Genomic DNA, 17,110 nt, shown 5'->3' with positions numbered 1-17,110 from the left:
CTGTTTTATTCTCTGTATTTTGTATTCCTTTGGATCATCATTTTGTTGTGATGACATTGCTGAGATTACTTGACAGTGAACACTGGTTAAAGTCCATAGGCTCTAAGGTTTTTTATATTTGCTATCAAATGTATTGAGCAGGAGTTGACATACTTCTTTTGAAACGAGCGTCGTTTGTTGGTATAATAGGGTGGATGTTAGACATAATGAGTTTTTTTCCGGTTTATTTTAGCTCACCCTACTTGCCGTTCCAACCAGTTCCTGTGTCAGAGTGAGGAGCTATGCATCCCTGTCCACTGGGTGTGTGACGAGGAAGAAGATTGTATCGATGGCTCAGATGAACGGCGGCATTGCCGTAAGTGCTAGTCGAGGAATCTTGTTTTGGCCCTTTGGACACCTTAAACTCCAACCTGTTACAAATACAAAACACAGTGGAATGAATCTTTATAAATGCAGAGTTGGGCCTTGAAGGACAAGGGAACCTGTGCCAGCCATCTCACTCAGGGGTCGGATGATACTGAAAGTGTGAACGTGCTGAAGGATTATCAATATAGCCAGTGATTTGGACATGGGATAGATTCCCAGTATTTAACTCAGGTTATGTTATGCTTAAGAAAGAAACAAAACACTTATTGGTATCTGTATGTGGAGGTCTTCATTTGTCTGGTTGGCAGTTGGAATGGTCCACGTGCTCCTGGAGCACACTGTGCAGGCAAAACCTTCTACCCCTTCTGCCCCACTATTAAACTGTCTTCTTTCTGACTGAGCGGAAGTGGAGGTCTGTTGGAGGCACTTCAGTGACGACTGCTAGAGCCATCGTAGGATGAGCTGGAACCAGAAAGCAAATAGTAGCAAGGAAGAGGACGTTGGCGACTGCTGATTCCTGGACACTGAGGAGGTTCAGGGCAGTAACCTGGAAGAAACACTTCCATTCTGATTTCTTTGGGATGGAACTGGAAAAGAATGTTTTATTGGGCTTAAACAATTTTGGACAAGAGCATAATCTTGGGTGAATGTAAGATGACAACATGTGAGAAAGATGTCTGTCATCTGTAGCATTCCTTTCTCTTAAGGATATTTGTATAATTTAAAATTATTCTTGTATCACTGGGGATGTTTTTGGCTGCAAAGAGTGAAAAACACAACTCAAAAAAGTTAAGCAAAAAGGGAATTTATTATCTCACCCAAGAAGCCTAAATGTAGCATTGTTCTGGAATTGATTGGAAGATAATGGAAAGTCTCAATTCCTTGGATCAGTGACATCATCGAGTTTTCTTCCACTATTCTGCCCTGCCCTGCCATCTTTTTAGCCTATTGGCTTTTCATGATTGCATGAAAGCTGCAGAAGTCCTGAATTTTACATTCCCATAATTCAAATTTCAATATCTAGAAGAGAAAACATCAACATCTTTTCCCTGTGTTTTTATAAGACAAAAGAAAAAACAATAACAAAAAAACCCCAAACTAAAAAACAAACAAACAAAAAAAAAACACACCCCAAACTAAAACCTTTTAGCGAGTCTAAGTTGGACTGAGATGGAAATTGGAGAGAAGATACAAGGCTGTAATGAAACACCTCAGGCTCTTGACCTCAGTTGTCCTCTGGAAAAGTCCAGCTCTGATCACTGTGTAGCATTCACCTTTAAACTTCCCCACATTCTGTTTCATTAAATGCACATCCCACAAATCATGGACATCTATCATCACTGTGTGTTGGTTTTGAGATAGCCAAGATCCTGTTGGCATTTTCACATGGACATTGTCTGCAAAGATCAAAGAAGAAACAGAGATTTTTGATGGCTACGTTATGTGGGAACTTGTTTGTTAGGTGACTAGCAGTGGAGATGCTGTGGGCTTCAGTAGGTTCTGGATGTATTTATAAAAAATTAGAATTAAGTCCAGGAATTTTGAGTCCAGCAATGGGAGTATGAACTCTTTTCAGTTGAGCCACTAGAAGCCTTCTTTTGAGGAAGATAATGGAAATTCTCAGTACTTATGAGTTTGACTTTGGTGTAAAGGCAAAATGTAGACTGTATAATTAAACAATCTGTTAGGGCTTGTCAGTGCTGGTCATGAGGTCTGCCAGCAACAAAGAGATGGTGATCCTTGGGACAGAGTGGTTCAGGGGAAACCAGCAAACTATGTAGGGCTGTGGAGGGTGGTGGTGGTGACAAATGGCAGTCTTGAGGTGGGCACAGACAGGAGCTAGTCAAGGCCAGATAGGAGCATGGCATATCTACGTCAGGTCCAGTTACGCGCATCCGGATCTGAGGTGGAGTGGCAAAAAGGGAGGGAGGTGGGGGACAGTAGTTCAGAAGGACTGAAAGGAGGAAGGAAAAGTACCAGGCATAGTAGGGAGCAGGGAGAAATCCTTGTTTCTTGGAAATCTGTTCAGGGCTCTGATATTTCTGGCTGGCCCCTCAAAGGTCCTAGAGGTACTCAGTGCTAGATTGTGAAGTTCTGGAGAGCAGTGACTATGCTTTATTCAGCTTGTATCCCTAAGGCTTGGTATTCTGTCTAGCAGATAGTAGGTTCTTGATAAGTGGACACTGAATGAATGAATGATGGGTTATTTATCTTTTGGCTAGGTATGCCATTTGGTTCCATTTTCCCTTGCTCCCCACACGGAGTAGGAAGAAAGCTGAGCTGTAGATTGTGATGCAGTGTGTGGTGGATGACCCCTTGATAATAATACTACATGGAGGGGATGGGAACTACCAAGGGCAACTGCTTGGGGAGACTGGAGATAACTTTACAGCAATAATTTATGAGCAATGTTCCATACTATTTTAAATGAATATGGATTTTATAAGGTAACTCTTGCATTTTAAATTTTACATTATTTTTTTATTGGATCATCTTTTCCCCAAATGCTTCTCTTTTATGTGGACAATTAAAAAGTCCCATCATAATTCCTGCCTCAGGGCTTCCCTGGTGGCACAATGGTTAAGAATCTCCGATGCAGGAGCTGAGCTGTAGATTGTGATGCAGTGTGTGGTGGATGACCCCTTGATAATAATACTACATGGAGGGGATGGGAACTACCAAGGGCAACTGCTTGGGGAGACTGGAGATAACTTTACAGCAATAATTTATGAGCAATGTTCCATACTATTTTAAATGAATATGGATTTTATAAGGTAACTCTTGCATTTTAAATTTTACATTATTTTTTTATTGGATCATCTTTTCCCCAAATGCTTCTCTTTTATGTGGACAATTAAAAAGTCCCATCATAATTCCTGCCTCAGGGCTTCCCTGGTGGCACAATGGTTAAGAATCTGCCTGCCGATGCAGGGGACACGGGTTTGAGCCCTGGTCCGGGAAGATCCCACATGCCGCAGGGCAACTAAGCCCGTGCGCCACAACTCGTGAGCCTGCGCTCTAGAGCCCACGAACCACAAACACTGAAGCCCTTGCGCAACAACTACTGAAGCCCGTGTGTGTAGAGCCCATGCTCCGAAGCCACCGCAATGAGAAACCCACGCACCACAACAAAGAGTGGCCCCCCTCACTGCCACTAGAGAAAGCCCACGTGCAGCAACGAAGACCCAACGCAGCCAAAAATAAATAAATAAAAATAAATTAATTTTAAAAAAATTCCTGCCTCAGACTCACAGAATAGAATTCACATGATGCTTGGAATATTGATTCATTTGATTTTGTCTGTTTTATCCAGAGGCAAATTTGATAAGCTACTGGTGCTCTGCTCTCACCTACCCTAATCAACTTAGGATAAAATCAAGCTAGCTTAAATTTATGTTTATAAAATTGACAGGTATTCAATGTAGAAAGCTTATATAGTAGAGAAAACTCTAAAGAAAAGAAAATCACCCACATTCCTAATACTCAGAAATAACCACTGTTTATTCTTTGGCATATTTCCTTCTTGTTTAAACAAGGATTTCAATGAGGGGGACCTTACTGATCCTTGATTAATACCTATACCTGCAAAATTCTTCTTTCATTCATCCTTTTTACTGTATAGGTTTTCAAGCTATATTGTATTCTCAACACATGTTGATAATATAATTGTCTACACTCACAACCTTGAATGTTGATATGATTCTGGGCATTTTGATAGTATCCTGATAATAACACTTTTGCTTTCACATTGTAAGATGTCTACCTTAGAGTAGCTGGGTTAATGTTACTGTCATATTTGTTAGTTGGTCTGTGTTTTTCAGTAATTACAAAGTAATATTTTTTTCCTATCACAGCTGGGAGAACATGCTCAAGCCATCAGTTTACGTGTGACAACGGTGAATGTATCCCAGCAGAATTCAGATGTGACCATTCCACAGACTGCTTGGATGGAACTGATGAGAAAAACTGCCGTGAGTCCCTTACAGTCTTTGCACTGTATTTGGTTTCACCTTTGTCCCTTTGGCATTTTAATCAATTTGTTGATGGACAGAAATGCCTACAATATGCCTCTTGTTATTGAAATCTCTTGGCAGATTCTTTTGTGGATTAGAGGTGATGTTCTGATAGGAGTCTATTTTTAGCAAGACATTCTGAGTCTGTCCTGCCTTAGCACATCAAGTTTCTGTATGTCTTGAAGTAAGAAACTTTTAACTTTATCACAGAATCACAAAAAGTCAATGAGTACAAAATCCAGTTTGGTCAATTTTAACTTTTAGTATGTTACCATGGTAACTTCTAGGTCAAATGTCTCAGTTTTTCTGCTCTTATGGACTCAGTGTTTTCCAGATTACCTTTGGAAATGTGTTACATTTTGAAAATGGCTATCTGTGTAATGGAAGAATACCATATCAATTTGTAACTGATCACCACAAGATAAAGCATACAAATCACAGTATTCTATGTATAATGTTTAAATATGACCATAAGCAAAATAAGAAAGTGCAATCACTTCTTACAAATGAGTAAAGAGTAATCTGCCTCTCTTGAGGTTTATATAGAATTGTTAGAATACAAGAATATACTAATTATTCTGCTGTGTCCGTCCTCTGGTCCATCTCTGTCTTTAGTCTCAGACATACCCATTTTCTCTCAAAAGCGCTTAGAGGTCTATCATTTATGAATTTACCCAGAGCTTCTTTGAGTTTTTATATATCTTTCCCTGGCATTCTTTCTGGCATACTGCATTTCAGACTTCAAGGAGTTATTTTAATATTCTAGTATTCTAATAATCGGTGGATAGATTTTGTGTACCTTAGAAACCTTGATCATAAACTTCTTGGTTATTATGTTTCCAACTAAAGATTTAGGTTTTAGTCTCTTCTCATGGGACAACTCTTTTATTGTTTGATCATTTTGATAGGATTTTAGTTCTCTGGACTGTTTCTAAATTCCTTCCTTTGGTATATTGTATGCTTAATGAAAGAGCCATCTTGCTACACTTCCCAATATGGCGCCATGCCGAGGGTGGGAGCTAACATAAACTGGTTATGAGCAAATTGTTCCTATTTACTGTAGTGTTCAAATTGTGCTCTTAATGGAAGAAATACTCGTATGTGTGTCCAGATTCATGCTGCAGCCTCACTGTCATCACACAGTACATTGAAACAAAACAAAAAACTTCTCCAATGCTTTCTTCCCTTGTATGTTATTTTCCTGTGAGAGGAGTCTGTGCTATTTGTCTTTATGTCTCCATTTCCTAGCAGAATTTCTGGTATAGTTCTGTTGTAATTTCTAACTTACATGTTTTCTTTTGAAAGAGATTGTGTTGCCTCTAGGTTGGGTCTTTAACTTTGGAAAAGTTATGGAGAATTTAGACTTGGTACCGGCAGTTTTACAGATGGTAGTGTGTGTCTGGAGGTCACAGATAGCAAGTCCAGAGTCAAGGACTCCCCTCTGAGTACTTTGTAAAGCAAACAATAAATTCTTGATTGTGGCAAGTGAAGAAAATATTTTTGATTAATAATAGAGACAAATCATACATTATATTTTGCAGTATTGTGTAAACTTCAAAGTGTTATGTAAATTCCAGTGGTTATTGTTATTAGACCCCTCACTAAGGACATTAGGGCCAGTATTATAATACTGTCTTACGAATAAGGTAACTGAACCAGCAAAGGATGGAGTGACTTGTTCAGGGTTAAATGGTGTGTGGCTAGAGCTAGAGCTCAGCTCATCCTCTGGTCCAAGTTTGGTGATTGCTCTTCATGAAGGACTTTATTTACAGAAGGAGGAAGTCCTACCTTGTGCAAGAACAGAACCAGAGGCGTGTGCCACCAGCCAACAGTCTCTGTCTTTATCCCTTATTTACAAGTGGATAAAAATGAGTGCTTTATTGCAAATGCAATGGTACTGCAGGAAATGCTATTTTAGGGAAAATAAAAGGCAGCCAAAACAGACTGTTTGGATTTATTCCATGTGAACACCCTGCAGCCAAGTCTCAAGTCACCAATACAGCTGCCTCATGACTTTGCCGACGGACCTTCTGGAAAAAAGCTGGCAGGGTACAAGCATTCAAGCAACTCTTATAGAAAGGAATGAAGGAAAGGAAGTGAGCTTTGTAAAATATCTGGGCAGGAATCCTTAATCAAGATTTTGTTCATTTTTTTAACTACATACAAGTAATTGTTGAACCAGAGTTAAACCTCATTGTTTCTGGAATCATACAAGTCATGAATCCTTCAGGGTTCATGGCCCTAAAGTGAATCTCACACATGTAAGGGGGTTTTACAATGAGGTGTTTTTTCCTATTTCTCTCTACCTCATTTATTTATTGCTATGTGTTCTGTAAGGAAGAGTGTAAAAAAAAAAAACGAATCAGAGGAAATTAAAAAAGAATCCTCATACTTCCTTGTTAGTGCTTTGATCTCCTGGCCACAGCCAGATTTGTACAGGAAGGAAATGAATGACCTGGATCAAAGTCTTTAAAAAGTGCCAGTACTGGGGGGAGGATTTGCCTCATTTTATTTTCCGTCTTTGTTTGGAGCTCTTGTGGGAAATGGAAAAGGGGAGTGTCACTCCCAGGGCATCAATCACTATCGTATTCAATTTTTTTTTTTTATTGGAGTATAGTTGCTTTACAATGGTGTGTTAGTTTCTGCTGTACAGCAAAGTGAATCAGCCATACGTATATGTATATCCCCTCCCTCCTGGATTTCCTTCCCACCTAGGTCACCACAGAGCACCGAGTAGAATTCCTTGTGCTATACAGTAGGTTCTCACTAGTTATCTGTTTTATACATAGTAGTGTATATATATCAATCGCAATCTCCCAATTCATCCCACCTTCCCTCTCCCTGCTTGGTGTCCATACGTTTGTTCTCTATATCTGTGTCTCTATTTCTGCTTTGCAAATCGTTTCATCTGTACCATTTTTCTAGATTCCACATATACACATTACACAATTCACATTACACATATACACATTAATCAGTACTACAAAGTAGGTGTGAGGACCATCTCCACTTTACAGAGATCAAGAGGTAAGGGTAGACGAACCAGGATATTAACCTAGGTCCCTATGCCCATGCTCTTGGAATACTTTACTTTTGTATAAGAAGTTACAGAGCATTTTTGCCTATAGGTTACTTAGCTATTTTATTATTAAAATGATTGTTTAAAGATTTTATTATGGAAGGTTTTAAACATAATCAAAAGCAGAGTGATTGCATCAACTCATAGCTAATTTTGTCTTACCTATATCTTTTCTTTCCATTATTTTGAAGCAGTTCTCAGAGACCATATAAGTTTGTCTTTAAATAATTCAGTATCTATATTGCTAAAATATAAGGACTGAAACATTACAGTATCATGATCACACCTAAAAGTTAATAACTGTTCTTTAAAGTAATCAGATATCCATCCAGTTTTAAAAATTCTCCAATTGGCTTATTATTTTTTTTACAGTGTCATTTAAATAAAAATCCAAAGAAAATCTATATGTTGGAGTTAGCAAGTGACTTGTTCTGGAGTTTCCCATAGTCTGGGTTTTGCTCATTGCACCCACCCTCTGATGTCCTTTAACATGCTCTTCTGTCCCCTGTATTTCCTAGAAATTGGTAGCGACATCGAGAGTAAGGTTTTTCCATCTCAGAAATAATGACATTTGGGTACAAATCATTCTTTATTGTGGGGAGCTGTCCTGTGCATTGTAGAATAGCTATCAGTATCCTTGGCCTCTATCCACTAGAAGCCAGCAGCACCTCCCAATTGTGATGGCCAAAAATGTCTCTAGACAGTGTCAAATGTCCTCTGGGAGCAGAATTCCCCTCCCCTGCTCCAGTTGAAAATAGCACTAGTCTAGAGGCTTGAACACATGCAAGGTTGTGTGTGTGTGTGTGTGTGTGTGTGTGTGTGTGTATAAGGGCAACAACATTTTGTATATAAGAGTATGTATTTCCATCAGGAGGCACCTAATGTCTAACTGCCCCTTTGTGATATTAGCAGCCATTGATAATCATGCTAAGATCCATTTAGTCCTAGAGGTACTTAGCTGTTTTAAATGTCACTTCAGATATATAGCAACTGTTTAATTAGTTGTTTTAAATTACAATGTTCCCACGTAATGGAGGATTAAGTGAGGCTTAGACAGAAAACCTTTTTGTGAGACATGACACTTTGTTCTATTGTTTTTGGAGTCATGATGAATAGGAAAATTACTTTTGGACAAACTTAGAATCAGTTTATGAATATGGCTTTAATTTGTCTATTTCTCAGAAATAAGATTGTCTATAGGAATGGGTCTTCTAGGCACTAGAAACCACTTAAATATAGTGGTGGATGTTGGAAAACTGCCAAGAGGGACTTATTTCTTTTTCCCAAATATTTGAAAGGATCAGGAAGCTTGACTCTGTAGTTCATAGTCCCGCCTGTCAGATCAGACCCCTAGGATATAGTTCTTACCCTTTCAAGCTTCTAAGATCAAGGTCTTGAGCTCCAAGACAGAGCACCTTGTGTCCATTCCAAGCACTCCTTTTACATAACAATGAATGGTGTGTAAGTGTCCACTCAGGGAAGCAGGGAGAAGGGAGGGAAAAGAATGGGTGAGATGGCAAGAAAGGCAAGGGTCCCAATAAAAAGATTATCCTTGAAATAAATAGTTTCGTATCATATTTGGTCTTTTTGTCTGCTGTGTTCCTATATGCATAAGGCATAAGATATTTTTGGTTATTCTACTGTTTGAGAACTTTCTGAAAAAATATATATGTGTGTGTGTATGTGTGTGTGTGTGTATGTGTATGTGTGTGTGTGTATGTGTGTGTATGTGTATGTGTGTGTGTGCGTGCGTGTGTGTGTGTGTGTGTGTGTACAGCTATGAAACAGATAAAAGTTCATTTTTCCTAAGTTATTTTGCTCTTCAGGCTGGCCATCTCTAAAATGGCACCTGCTATTAAACAGCTTGTCAATTATTACTATTTTTTAAGGAACAGAGTTGAAACTGCCATCCGTTTTACTTTTAATGGGATTAGCATCAAGGAAAACCCACTCACTCAGAGTCTAAGATAAACATCAGAACAATGAAGCAATTATGGGTCATTCAATTAATAATGTTGCACTGACTTTCGGTTGCTCAAAAATAGTATAATTTTTTCTTAGTTAACCAAACAGATTATTTCATCTTTATCAAGTACTGTATTAGCATGCTTTTGGTGTGAGTAAAACTATTGCTAATTATCATTGGTTTGCAGCACTTCTCTTTTGTTACTTAGGAATGCCAAAGAAAGGGTCAAGTCCTTGTTACAATGAAGGCTTTCTTGCTAGTAATCAGCAGTATTTGGTCTGCCTGCCACCGGGGCGGCTTCGTCTCTGAAGTTTTATTTCTACTGACTTTCTGTTCTTTCGAATTTTGTATATCTAACTTTATATTTCTAACTGTTGAAACTCCAACTGGGGGCATAACTGGGAGGGAGTGAAGAGGAGGGATAAGTCATTCTTTGGACAGTGATGCCTGGTGACAGGCATGTTCATCAAACTCAGCCCCACTGTGCCTTGCTCTTACTATTCTCTCTACCGGAGGTGAGAAGGAAGAAGCAGACTGACCGCATCTTACATATCACATCACATGACGGACCTTTTTTTTTTTTTTTTAGCAGTTTGAGATAGGATTCAGAGCCCTGAAACCTTGAGGAAAGAGAAAAATCTCTTATTTAGTCATCATCTTACAAGCACATTATAAATATCTCCCATCTTTTAAAAGACCCTAAGATCCCTCTCAGCTGTTACCCTACTTCTCTGCTCCCTTTCACAGCAAAGTTACCTAGAATTGTCTTTAACCGCTATCTATCTCCATTTCCGCTCCTTCTTTCTTTCTTGAACTCATTGAAAACAGTCCATCTCCAGATCTCCCAAAAACATTCTTGTCAGTGTCACCAGTGACCTCCATGTTGATAACCCTAATAGTTCTTGTTCAAACATCACCTTATCAGAGAGCTACTCCTCACTGTTACTCTTTCTCATTTATTTTAACGTCTGTCCTTCCAGCCTCCTAAATAGAATGTAAGTTCCATGAGAGCAGGGATTTTATGAAGTTCATCACTTTCTCTAGTACTTAGCAGTCCCTTTACTATCTGTTGAATGAAATAGTTTTAAAAAGCTGTGTTACTTCACCTATAATTTCATTTATAATCCCTTTATCCAGTTCTTAGCACGGTGTCTAGGAAGATGGATTTCAATAAATATATGTTGCGTTATTCCCTGGAGCATTTGAGGCACAGTGTTCCATCCTGTGGCTCAGTGACTCCAATGCTAGGGCTCATGTGAGATTTTTATTATTTTTCAAAAAATTAGAACTATGTCAGTCTTTACCTCCTTTGCAGATTTTGGTGATAGTTCTGTGTATGTGAAGAAAGAGGTACTGCAGATCCAAACTCTTCAGAGCAGGCCTTTTGGGTGCTTTTTACACTTAGGTCTGAGATCAGGTCACCGTGGATAGAGACCAGATAGGGATTTAGGACTTCAGACCCAGTAGTTCAAAGCGAGGGCGGTAAGGGAAACTGTATAAGTGAATGTCTTTCCCTTTTTTGGCTTCAGGCTCCTGAAAGCTGCTCAGACTAAACTTGTTGATGTTAGTCCAATTCTAGTAGCCCTTGGGAAGACCATATTTACTTTCTCTTTCCAAGGTACTGAATTGTTATTCACATTTTATAAATATTATGTATATGCTTTTCATTGAAAGGCTCCTCAAATAGTCCCTGATGACAGTCACTTCAGGGACTTGAATTTGACGGACACAGGAGGCGGGCGGGGGGGTCACAGAGGAATAGGTTGGTCTCCTGCTGCTTTGTGGTCTGTTTTTTTGGTATGGACTCTCGTTTGTCCTGGTACTCTTGGAAAGCTCTGTTTCCTAGCAGAGGGTTTCCTGGAATTCTTAGATTATACCAGATTGAAGTCCTTAGTAGAATATGCCATAATTTGATGAAATTTAGATTTGGCCCCACTTCTCCAGACTTCCCAAAGTAGAATGAGAATCTGAATGGAAGAAAGAAAAACTTTCCCTTGCGTTGCTTCTTCTCTTCCTTTTCATGCTATCTTTTTAAGATTATTTCCTTTCATTCAATTTCATTCTTCCTCCTGTAATTTTCTCTTCCTATTACTCTGAAGCCTGTAAGTGGTAGCAATACCTATTATAGTGGTTAGGAACAAGCGTCGTGGGGCCAGGTTGCCTGAATTTGAGTTCAGGTTCTCCAGCTTACCAGTCGTATGACCTTTTTCAAATTGTTTAAACTCTCTGTACCTCAGAGAGGCATGTATGTAAGATCTCTAAAATGGGAACAATAGCATAACTACCTCATTGGGTTGTTATAAGAACATAATGAGTTCATACACATTGAGTACTTGAACAGGCTTCTGGCACATAGTTTTCAATACATGTTATTGATGATTATTATTATTTTTGCTTATTTAACTTCGTGGACAGTACTTGCAGCTAAGTGCTGGTGGCCAAACTAGTAAACTTTTTCTGGCAAATCATTACTCCGACTGGATTATCCTGCCTTGGAACCAGACTAACATAAAGTAACTTATAAAGGATGACTTCAAGACCTTGAAAAGTCCCAGGTGTCTGGGCAGGACTTATATCAGTAACTTCTTGTTTTCCTTTTAATCTTGGCTTAAGTATCATAATATACCTTTAAGAGGCCCTCTCTTTCTTTAGAATCAATTTGTCTTCTTTTTGGCTATTTTGTCAAAATCTGAGAACAGAATGTATTTATAGCCTTCCTGTCAAGATAATAAAGAGTAGTGCCTAATATGTGTGCCTTACCCTGCTGTGAATGATTTCCATTCTGGGAGGCCTAGAGTTTCTCAAACCACATCTTCCTCCTTGATTATGTAAACAGAACTATAGCATGGAAATTTCTTGCTCCAAGCCAAATCATTAGCAGAGAAAACATTAAAAAAGTCTTCAAGCACCAATCTGACACGTATATTTGGAGACAGCTCCCAATTTCGAGGAGCAAACATGGACATGTATCGTTTGGAAGTTGGAGAAAGGAAGGGAGAGGGAAAAGGTGGTGTGAATGAGGACGTTCTTTTTTTAATTTTTTTTAAACATCTTTATTGGAGTATAATTGCTTTATACTCCAATAAAGTGGTGTGTTAGTTTCTGCTGTACAGCAAAGTGAATCAGTTATATGTATACATATGTTCCCATATCGCTTCCCTCTTGTGTCTCCCTCCCTCCTGCCCTCCCTATCCCACCCCTCTAGGTGGTCACAAAGCACCGAGCTGATCTCCCTGTGCTATGCGGCTGCTTCCCACTAGCTATCTATTTTACATTTGGTAGTGTATATATGTCCATGCCACTCTCTTACTTCATCCCAGCTTACCCTTCCCCCTCCCCATGTCCTCAAGTCCATTCTCTAGTAGGTCTGTGTCTTTATTCCCATCTTGCCCCTAGGTTCTTCATGAACTTTTTTTTCCTTAGATTCCATGTATACGTGTTAGCATACAGTATTTGTTTTTCTCTTTCTGACTTACTTCACTCTGTATGACAGACTCTAGGTCCATCCACCTCACTACAAATAACTCAATTTTGTTTCTTTTTTATGGCTGAGTAATATTCCATTGTATATATGTGCCACATCTTCCTTATCCATTCATCTGTCAGTGGACACTTAGGTTGCTACCATGTCCTGGCTATTGTAAATGCAAAACAGTATGGAGCTTCCTTAAAAAACTAAAAATAGAACTACTGTACAACCCAGCAATCTCACTACTGAGCATATACCCTGAGAAAACCATAATTCAAAAAGAGTCATGTACCACAATGTTCAATGAGGACGTTCTTGCAATTTCATATCAGACAAACTTTAGAGGTCTGGGCCTTAGTTAATAGGTGTTTGTCCATCTTTCCATTAAAACAAAACTTAGCTGGATGAGTTTCTCTGGTGTTCTTGTACAGTGTCTCCTCTCTTATTACACTTCCCCTTTACTTGAAGTCCTGTAGGACATTTCAGCTACATGATGGATTTGCTCCATGGGAAAAAGTTTACAAGGTTAGACTCAGACTCTCCAGGCAAATAAACCAAAAAGTAAGACTTTAGAGATCCCCTGTCACAAAGTATTGTGACTTCCTCTTATCTGGGGTAGGTTGAAACCCATTAATTAATACTGTTAGCAGTAGAAATCTTTAAAGGAAGTAGAATCTGTTCATTTCTTACTTTGCTTAGTGTACAACTTGGACCTGTTCCCTCTGTGTGGGTATCCAAAGGGGGATAAACTTTTGGAGACAGTTTTCCAAATCTTTTGTGTATTTTGTGTCCTGGCTTTGTGCAGTCTTTCCTATGGGCATACCCCTCCACTTAATCATACACAGAAGAGACCAGAAGGTGTACAGGGGTTGAGGCAAGTCCTTAGCTGATTGACAGAGATTCATTATCAGCGTGGACGGAGACAAGAAAGCTGTTCATTCTTCATTCCAAGTGTCAAACTGCTGACCTCTAACCATTCCAATACCCTCTCTGATGACATCAAGCTGGCCTTGTTGTTTGTTGGGGGAATGAGCCATGTCAGCAAACTTTTAGTCTTGTTAGTGGGTACTGGTTTTCAGTTTTATGGGACTGGTTCTCAAAAAGCAGGACAGGGAGAACAAGAGATCTGCCCAGCACATTTGTCTCAGATCCTTCATATCTACAATAATCACCTTAAATGAAAGAGTCACAGTCCAAGCCCAGATAAATTTTCCTCCTGATAGATAACTTCTCTTTTGCAAAGAGTTGGGTTTTCTAAGATTTCTTTCCTGCCTGCTGCTCTCTTAAAAGGCTAGATGGCATACTGACCCTAAACGCTATCCAGCACATGGGGGAAAGGAATCGCTTGCTGGACTCAGCTGGCTCTAGGCATCTCTTGAAGGCAGAATTGCTTAACTGAGCTGTGTGACCCTTTGAAGGTGCATTTGCAATGTGCACCATCTCAATGATGAAAAGACATCAATAACCCTAAACACTAGCTGGTCCTTGGGCTATTAAAAAATAAAATAGGGGCTTCCCTGGTGGCACAGTGGTTGAGAATCTGCCTGCTAATGCAGGGGACACGGGTTCGAGCCCTGGTCTGGGAAGATCCCATATGCCGCGGAGCAACAAAGCCCGTGAACCACAACTACTGAGCCTGCGCATCTGGAGCCTGTGCTCCGCAACAAGAGAGGCTGTGATAGTGAGAGGCCCACGCACCGCGATGAAGAGTGGCCCCTGCTTGCCACAACTAGAGAAAGCCCTCACACAGAAATGAAGACCCAACACAGCCAAAAATAAATGCATAAACAAATGTGGGGTTTAAAAAATAAATAAATAAAATAAAATTCAGAAAAATTAAAAATTTTAATCAGTTATTAAATGCCTTCCATTTTAGTATATGATTGACTACATGTAACTTTGGCAGTTAAAGTATTTAAAGACACTTAACAGACTAGTTTTGAACTTCTGGAGATGAGAATATTTGTGCTTATTCCTTTATTGGGGGACTTCACAAAATGGGACTGTGCTCTCTGGTGTTGGAGACATACCCTTTTCTTACTTAAAAAGAAATCAGAAGAGAATCTGAGAATCATTGTGAAAACAATCTTTAATGAAACAAAGAATGGACCAAGAAAGATATCATACTTGTGAGAGGGAGGCTATTGAAAGATCATAAAAGGCAGACATTCAAACTGTTTTTAAAAGCTTTTTTAAGTGATAACTCTAGCAATACCAAGCAGTTCTTGAGCACAGTGAGTAATGACCCAGTCCCTGTACTGAGTGATGGGGATTTTAAAATGAGTAAGACAGGATCCTTGATCTCAGAGGGTTTCATGATGTCATGGGGGAAACAGATAATCAACCAACAGGATGAAGCCTATACTTCGGGATCATGAGAGATACATGTTCCAAGTCTGGGGAAGCACAGGGGAGAGACTGACAGTACCTTTTTTTCTTCAAGGGATGTGCTGATTTTTCCAGTGAGATCTCAAAAACCAGAGTTAAGCATCTGGTTAATAGCAGTGAAGTGACCATATGTGCATAATGTGGTAGCAATTATTCAGGCTTTTCAAAAAGCTTTACTAGACATTGTCTTTTGAGGTCCCTGTACCCTGTGAAGGAACTTATCCAAATGTGTGGATGGGGAAGTGGTGACACAGAGAGGATGAACAAGTTGAGTAAGAGGAAATAGATAGTGAGTGGTTCCCCAGGTCCCAGGTTTCCTGGCTTCTAGGCCTGTTTTCTTTCTATGACCCTCCAGCCAGAGAACTAGCCCTTCATTTCCCAAAGCATATGTGGTGGTACATTACTTTCCTGGGATGTCATTTGTATTATGTAAACGAAGGCTCCATTTTGAAATAAGTTGAATTTCTTCTCATTCTTCAGCTTGAAGCTCGCAAGTCACTTCAGAGGAGACTTCCTTGGGCTCCCATTCCCTCCTACTATGCACTCTTTTGGCACTCTGTACTTCCCACACTAAGCATGTAATCCAGTTTGTAATTTGCTGTTTGTGTCATTCTTAGGTTATCCAGAGAATGTATCTTTTGTTTACCAATATATGCTTAGCAGTTAGTGTCTAGAATATAGTAGTCACTCAAGAAGTGACTGCCAAAGCAACGTCTTCATTTAAGGTTTGTGTGCTCTTTCCGTTCTTTCAGGATACCCAATATGTGAGCAGAAAACTTGTGCCAATGGAGCCTGCTATAACACCAGTCAGAAGTGTGATGGGGAAACGGATTGCAGAGACGCCTCTGATGAACTCAACTGCAGTAAGTAATATGGTGAAGCTGGTTTACACTGGCCAGTTATGCACATTTCTTCTCAAGTTTGTGTTCAGCGAATTCATGTTGGTAGCTTGAAGTCAGCCACGGTGGAGTATTTACACCATGGAAATTGGCAGATACTACAGGTGAGGACTTTTATGTTCCTGGAGAACTGGTTATTAAACATTTACCAGAACACTACTGCATACTAAGAATCTCTCTTTAAACTTGAGACAGAATCTTCCTATGAAATTAAGTGGCTACAGGAATTGAAATTCTCTTTTCTTTCCCTTCTTAACCTTGTGTCCCAGCTCACCGATGCTTGCGCAGTGAGTTTCAGTGTGACAGTGGGGAGTGCATTTATAAAACCTACGTCTGCGACCATGACCTTGACTGTGAAGATGGCAGTGATGAACGTTCTTGCAGTACGGTGATTTCCTTACGTTGGGTCGTGCTGTTAGGAGTGTTTTTGTGTCTTGTTTTTTTTTTCCTCCCTACCAATGTGCTACTTTTTTCAAATCACAGAGTCACTATGTCTGATGGCAAAGGGAGCCAGACTGTCATTTAGGGCCCATGGCATGAGCCTCAGCAGTATTGCTGAACTTGGACTTCTTTAATTTCCAAGGATCTGTGTAGAGTTGAAGGGTTGCTGATGGACAGTTTGCATTCTTTCCTTAGGCTACAAAGATACAGGGTGTATTGTATCACTGGACTCTCAAATTACTCATAACTCAGGAATGGGTCTAATAACCTTCACAGAGTGAGAGAAGGGCTTGGAAAGGGAGACAAGGTCCCTAATAGTAATGACCCTAACTCTCCTCTTTACTTTGAAATTCTTACCACATTAAAATCACGAGTCGGGAAAGTTTCAGTATGGTTGCAGGTGGCTTTTTTTTTTTTTTTTTTTTTTTTTTGGAAGTCTGCAGCCTCGGGCTGCACTTAGAACCATGGGAGGGGATGGGCCAGCTCACT

The 17,110-nt window shown here is 39.7% G+C and overlaps 1 protein-coding gene across 1 annotated transcript in view; it reads left to right on the top strand.

The window, feature by feature from the left end:
• Positions 1–17,110, top strand: part of LRP2 (LDL receptor related protein 2) — a 194,855-nt gene that overhangs the window by 15,798 nt on the left and 161,947 nt on the right. Inside the window, exons 3-6 of the mRNA XM_007452631.1 lie at positions 233–355; positions 4,221–4,337; positions 16,034–16,144; positions 16,450–16,563. Coding sequence (XP_007452693.1) covers positions 233–355; positions 4,221–4,337; positions 16,034–16,144; positions 16,450–16,563 — 465 coding nt within the window. The remainder of the gene's footprint in view (positions 1–232; positions 356–4,220; positions 4,338–16,033; positions 16,145–16,449; positions 16,564–17,110) is intronic.

Source organism: Lipotes vexillifer, unplaced genomic scaffold (genome assembly GCF_000442215.2).
Source record: "Lipotes vexillifer unplaced genomic scaffold, Lipotes_vexillifer_v1.1 scaffold454, whole genome shotgun sequence".
Lineage (NCBI taxonomy): Eukaryota > Metazoa > Chordata > Mammalia > Artiodactyla > Lipotidae > Lipotes > Lipotes vexillifer.
This window is presented reverse-complemented; position numbering and strand designations above follow the sequence as displayed.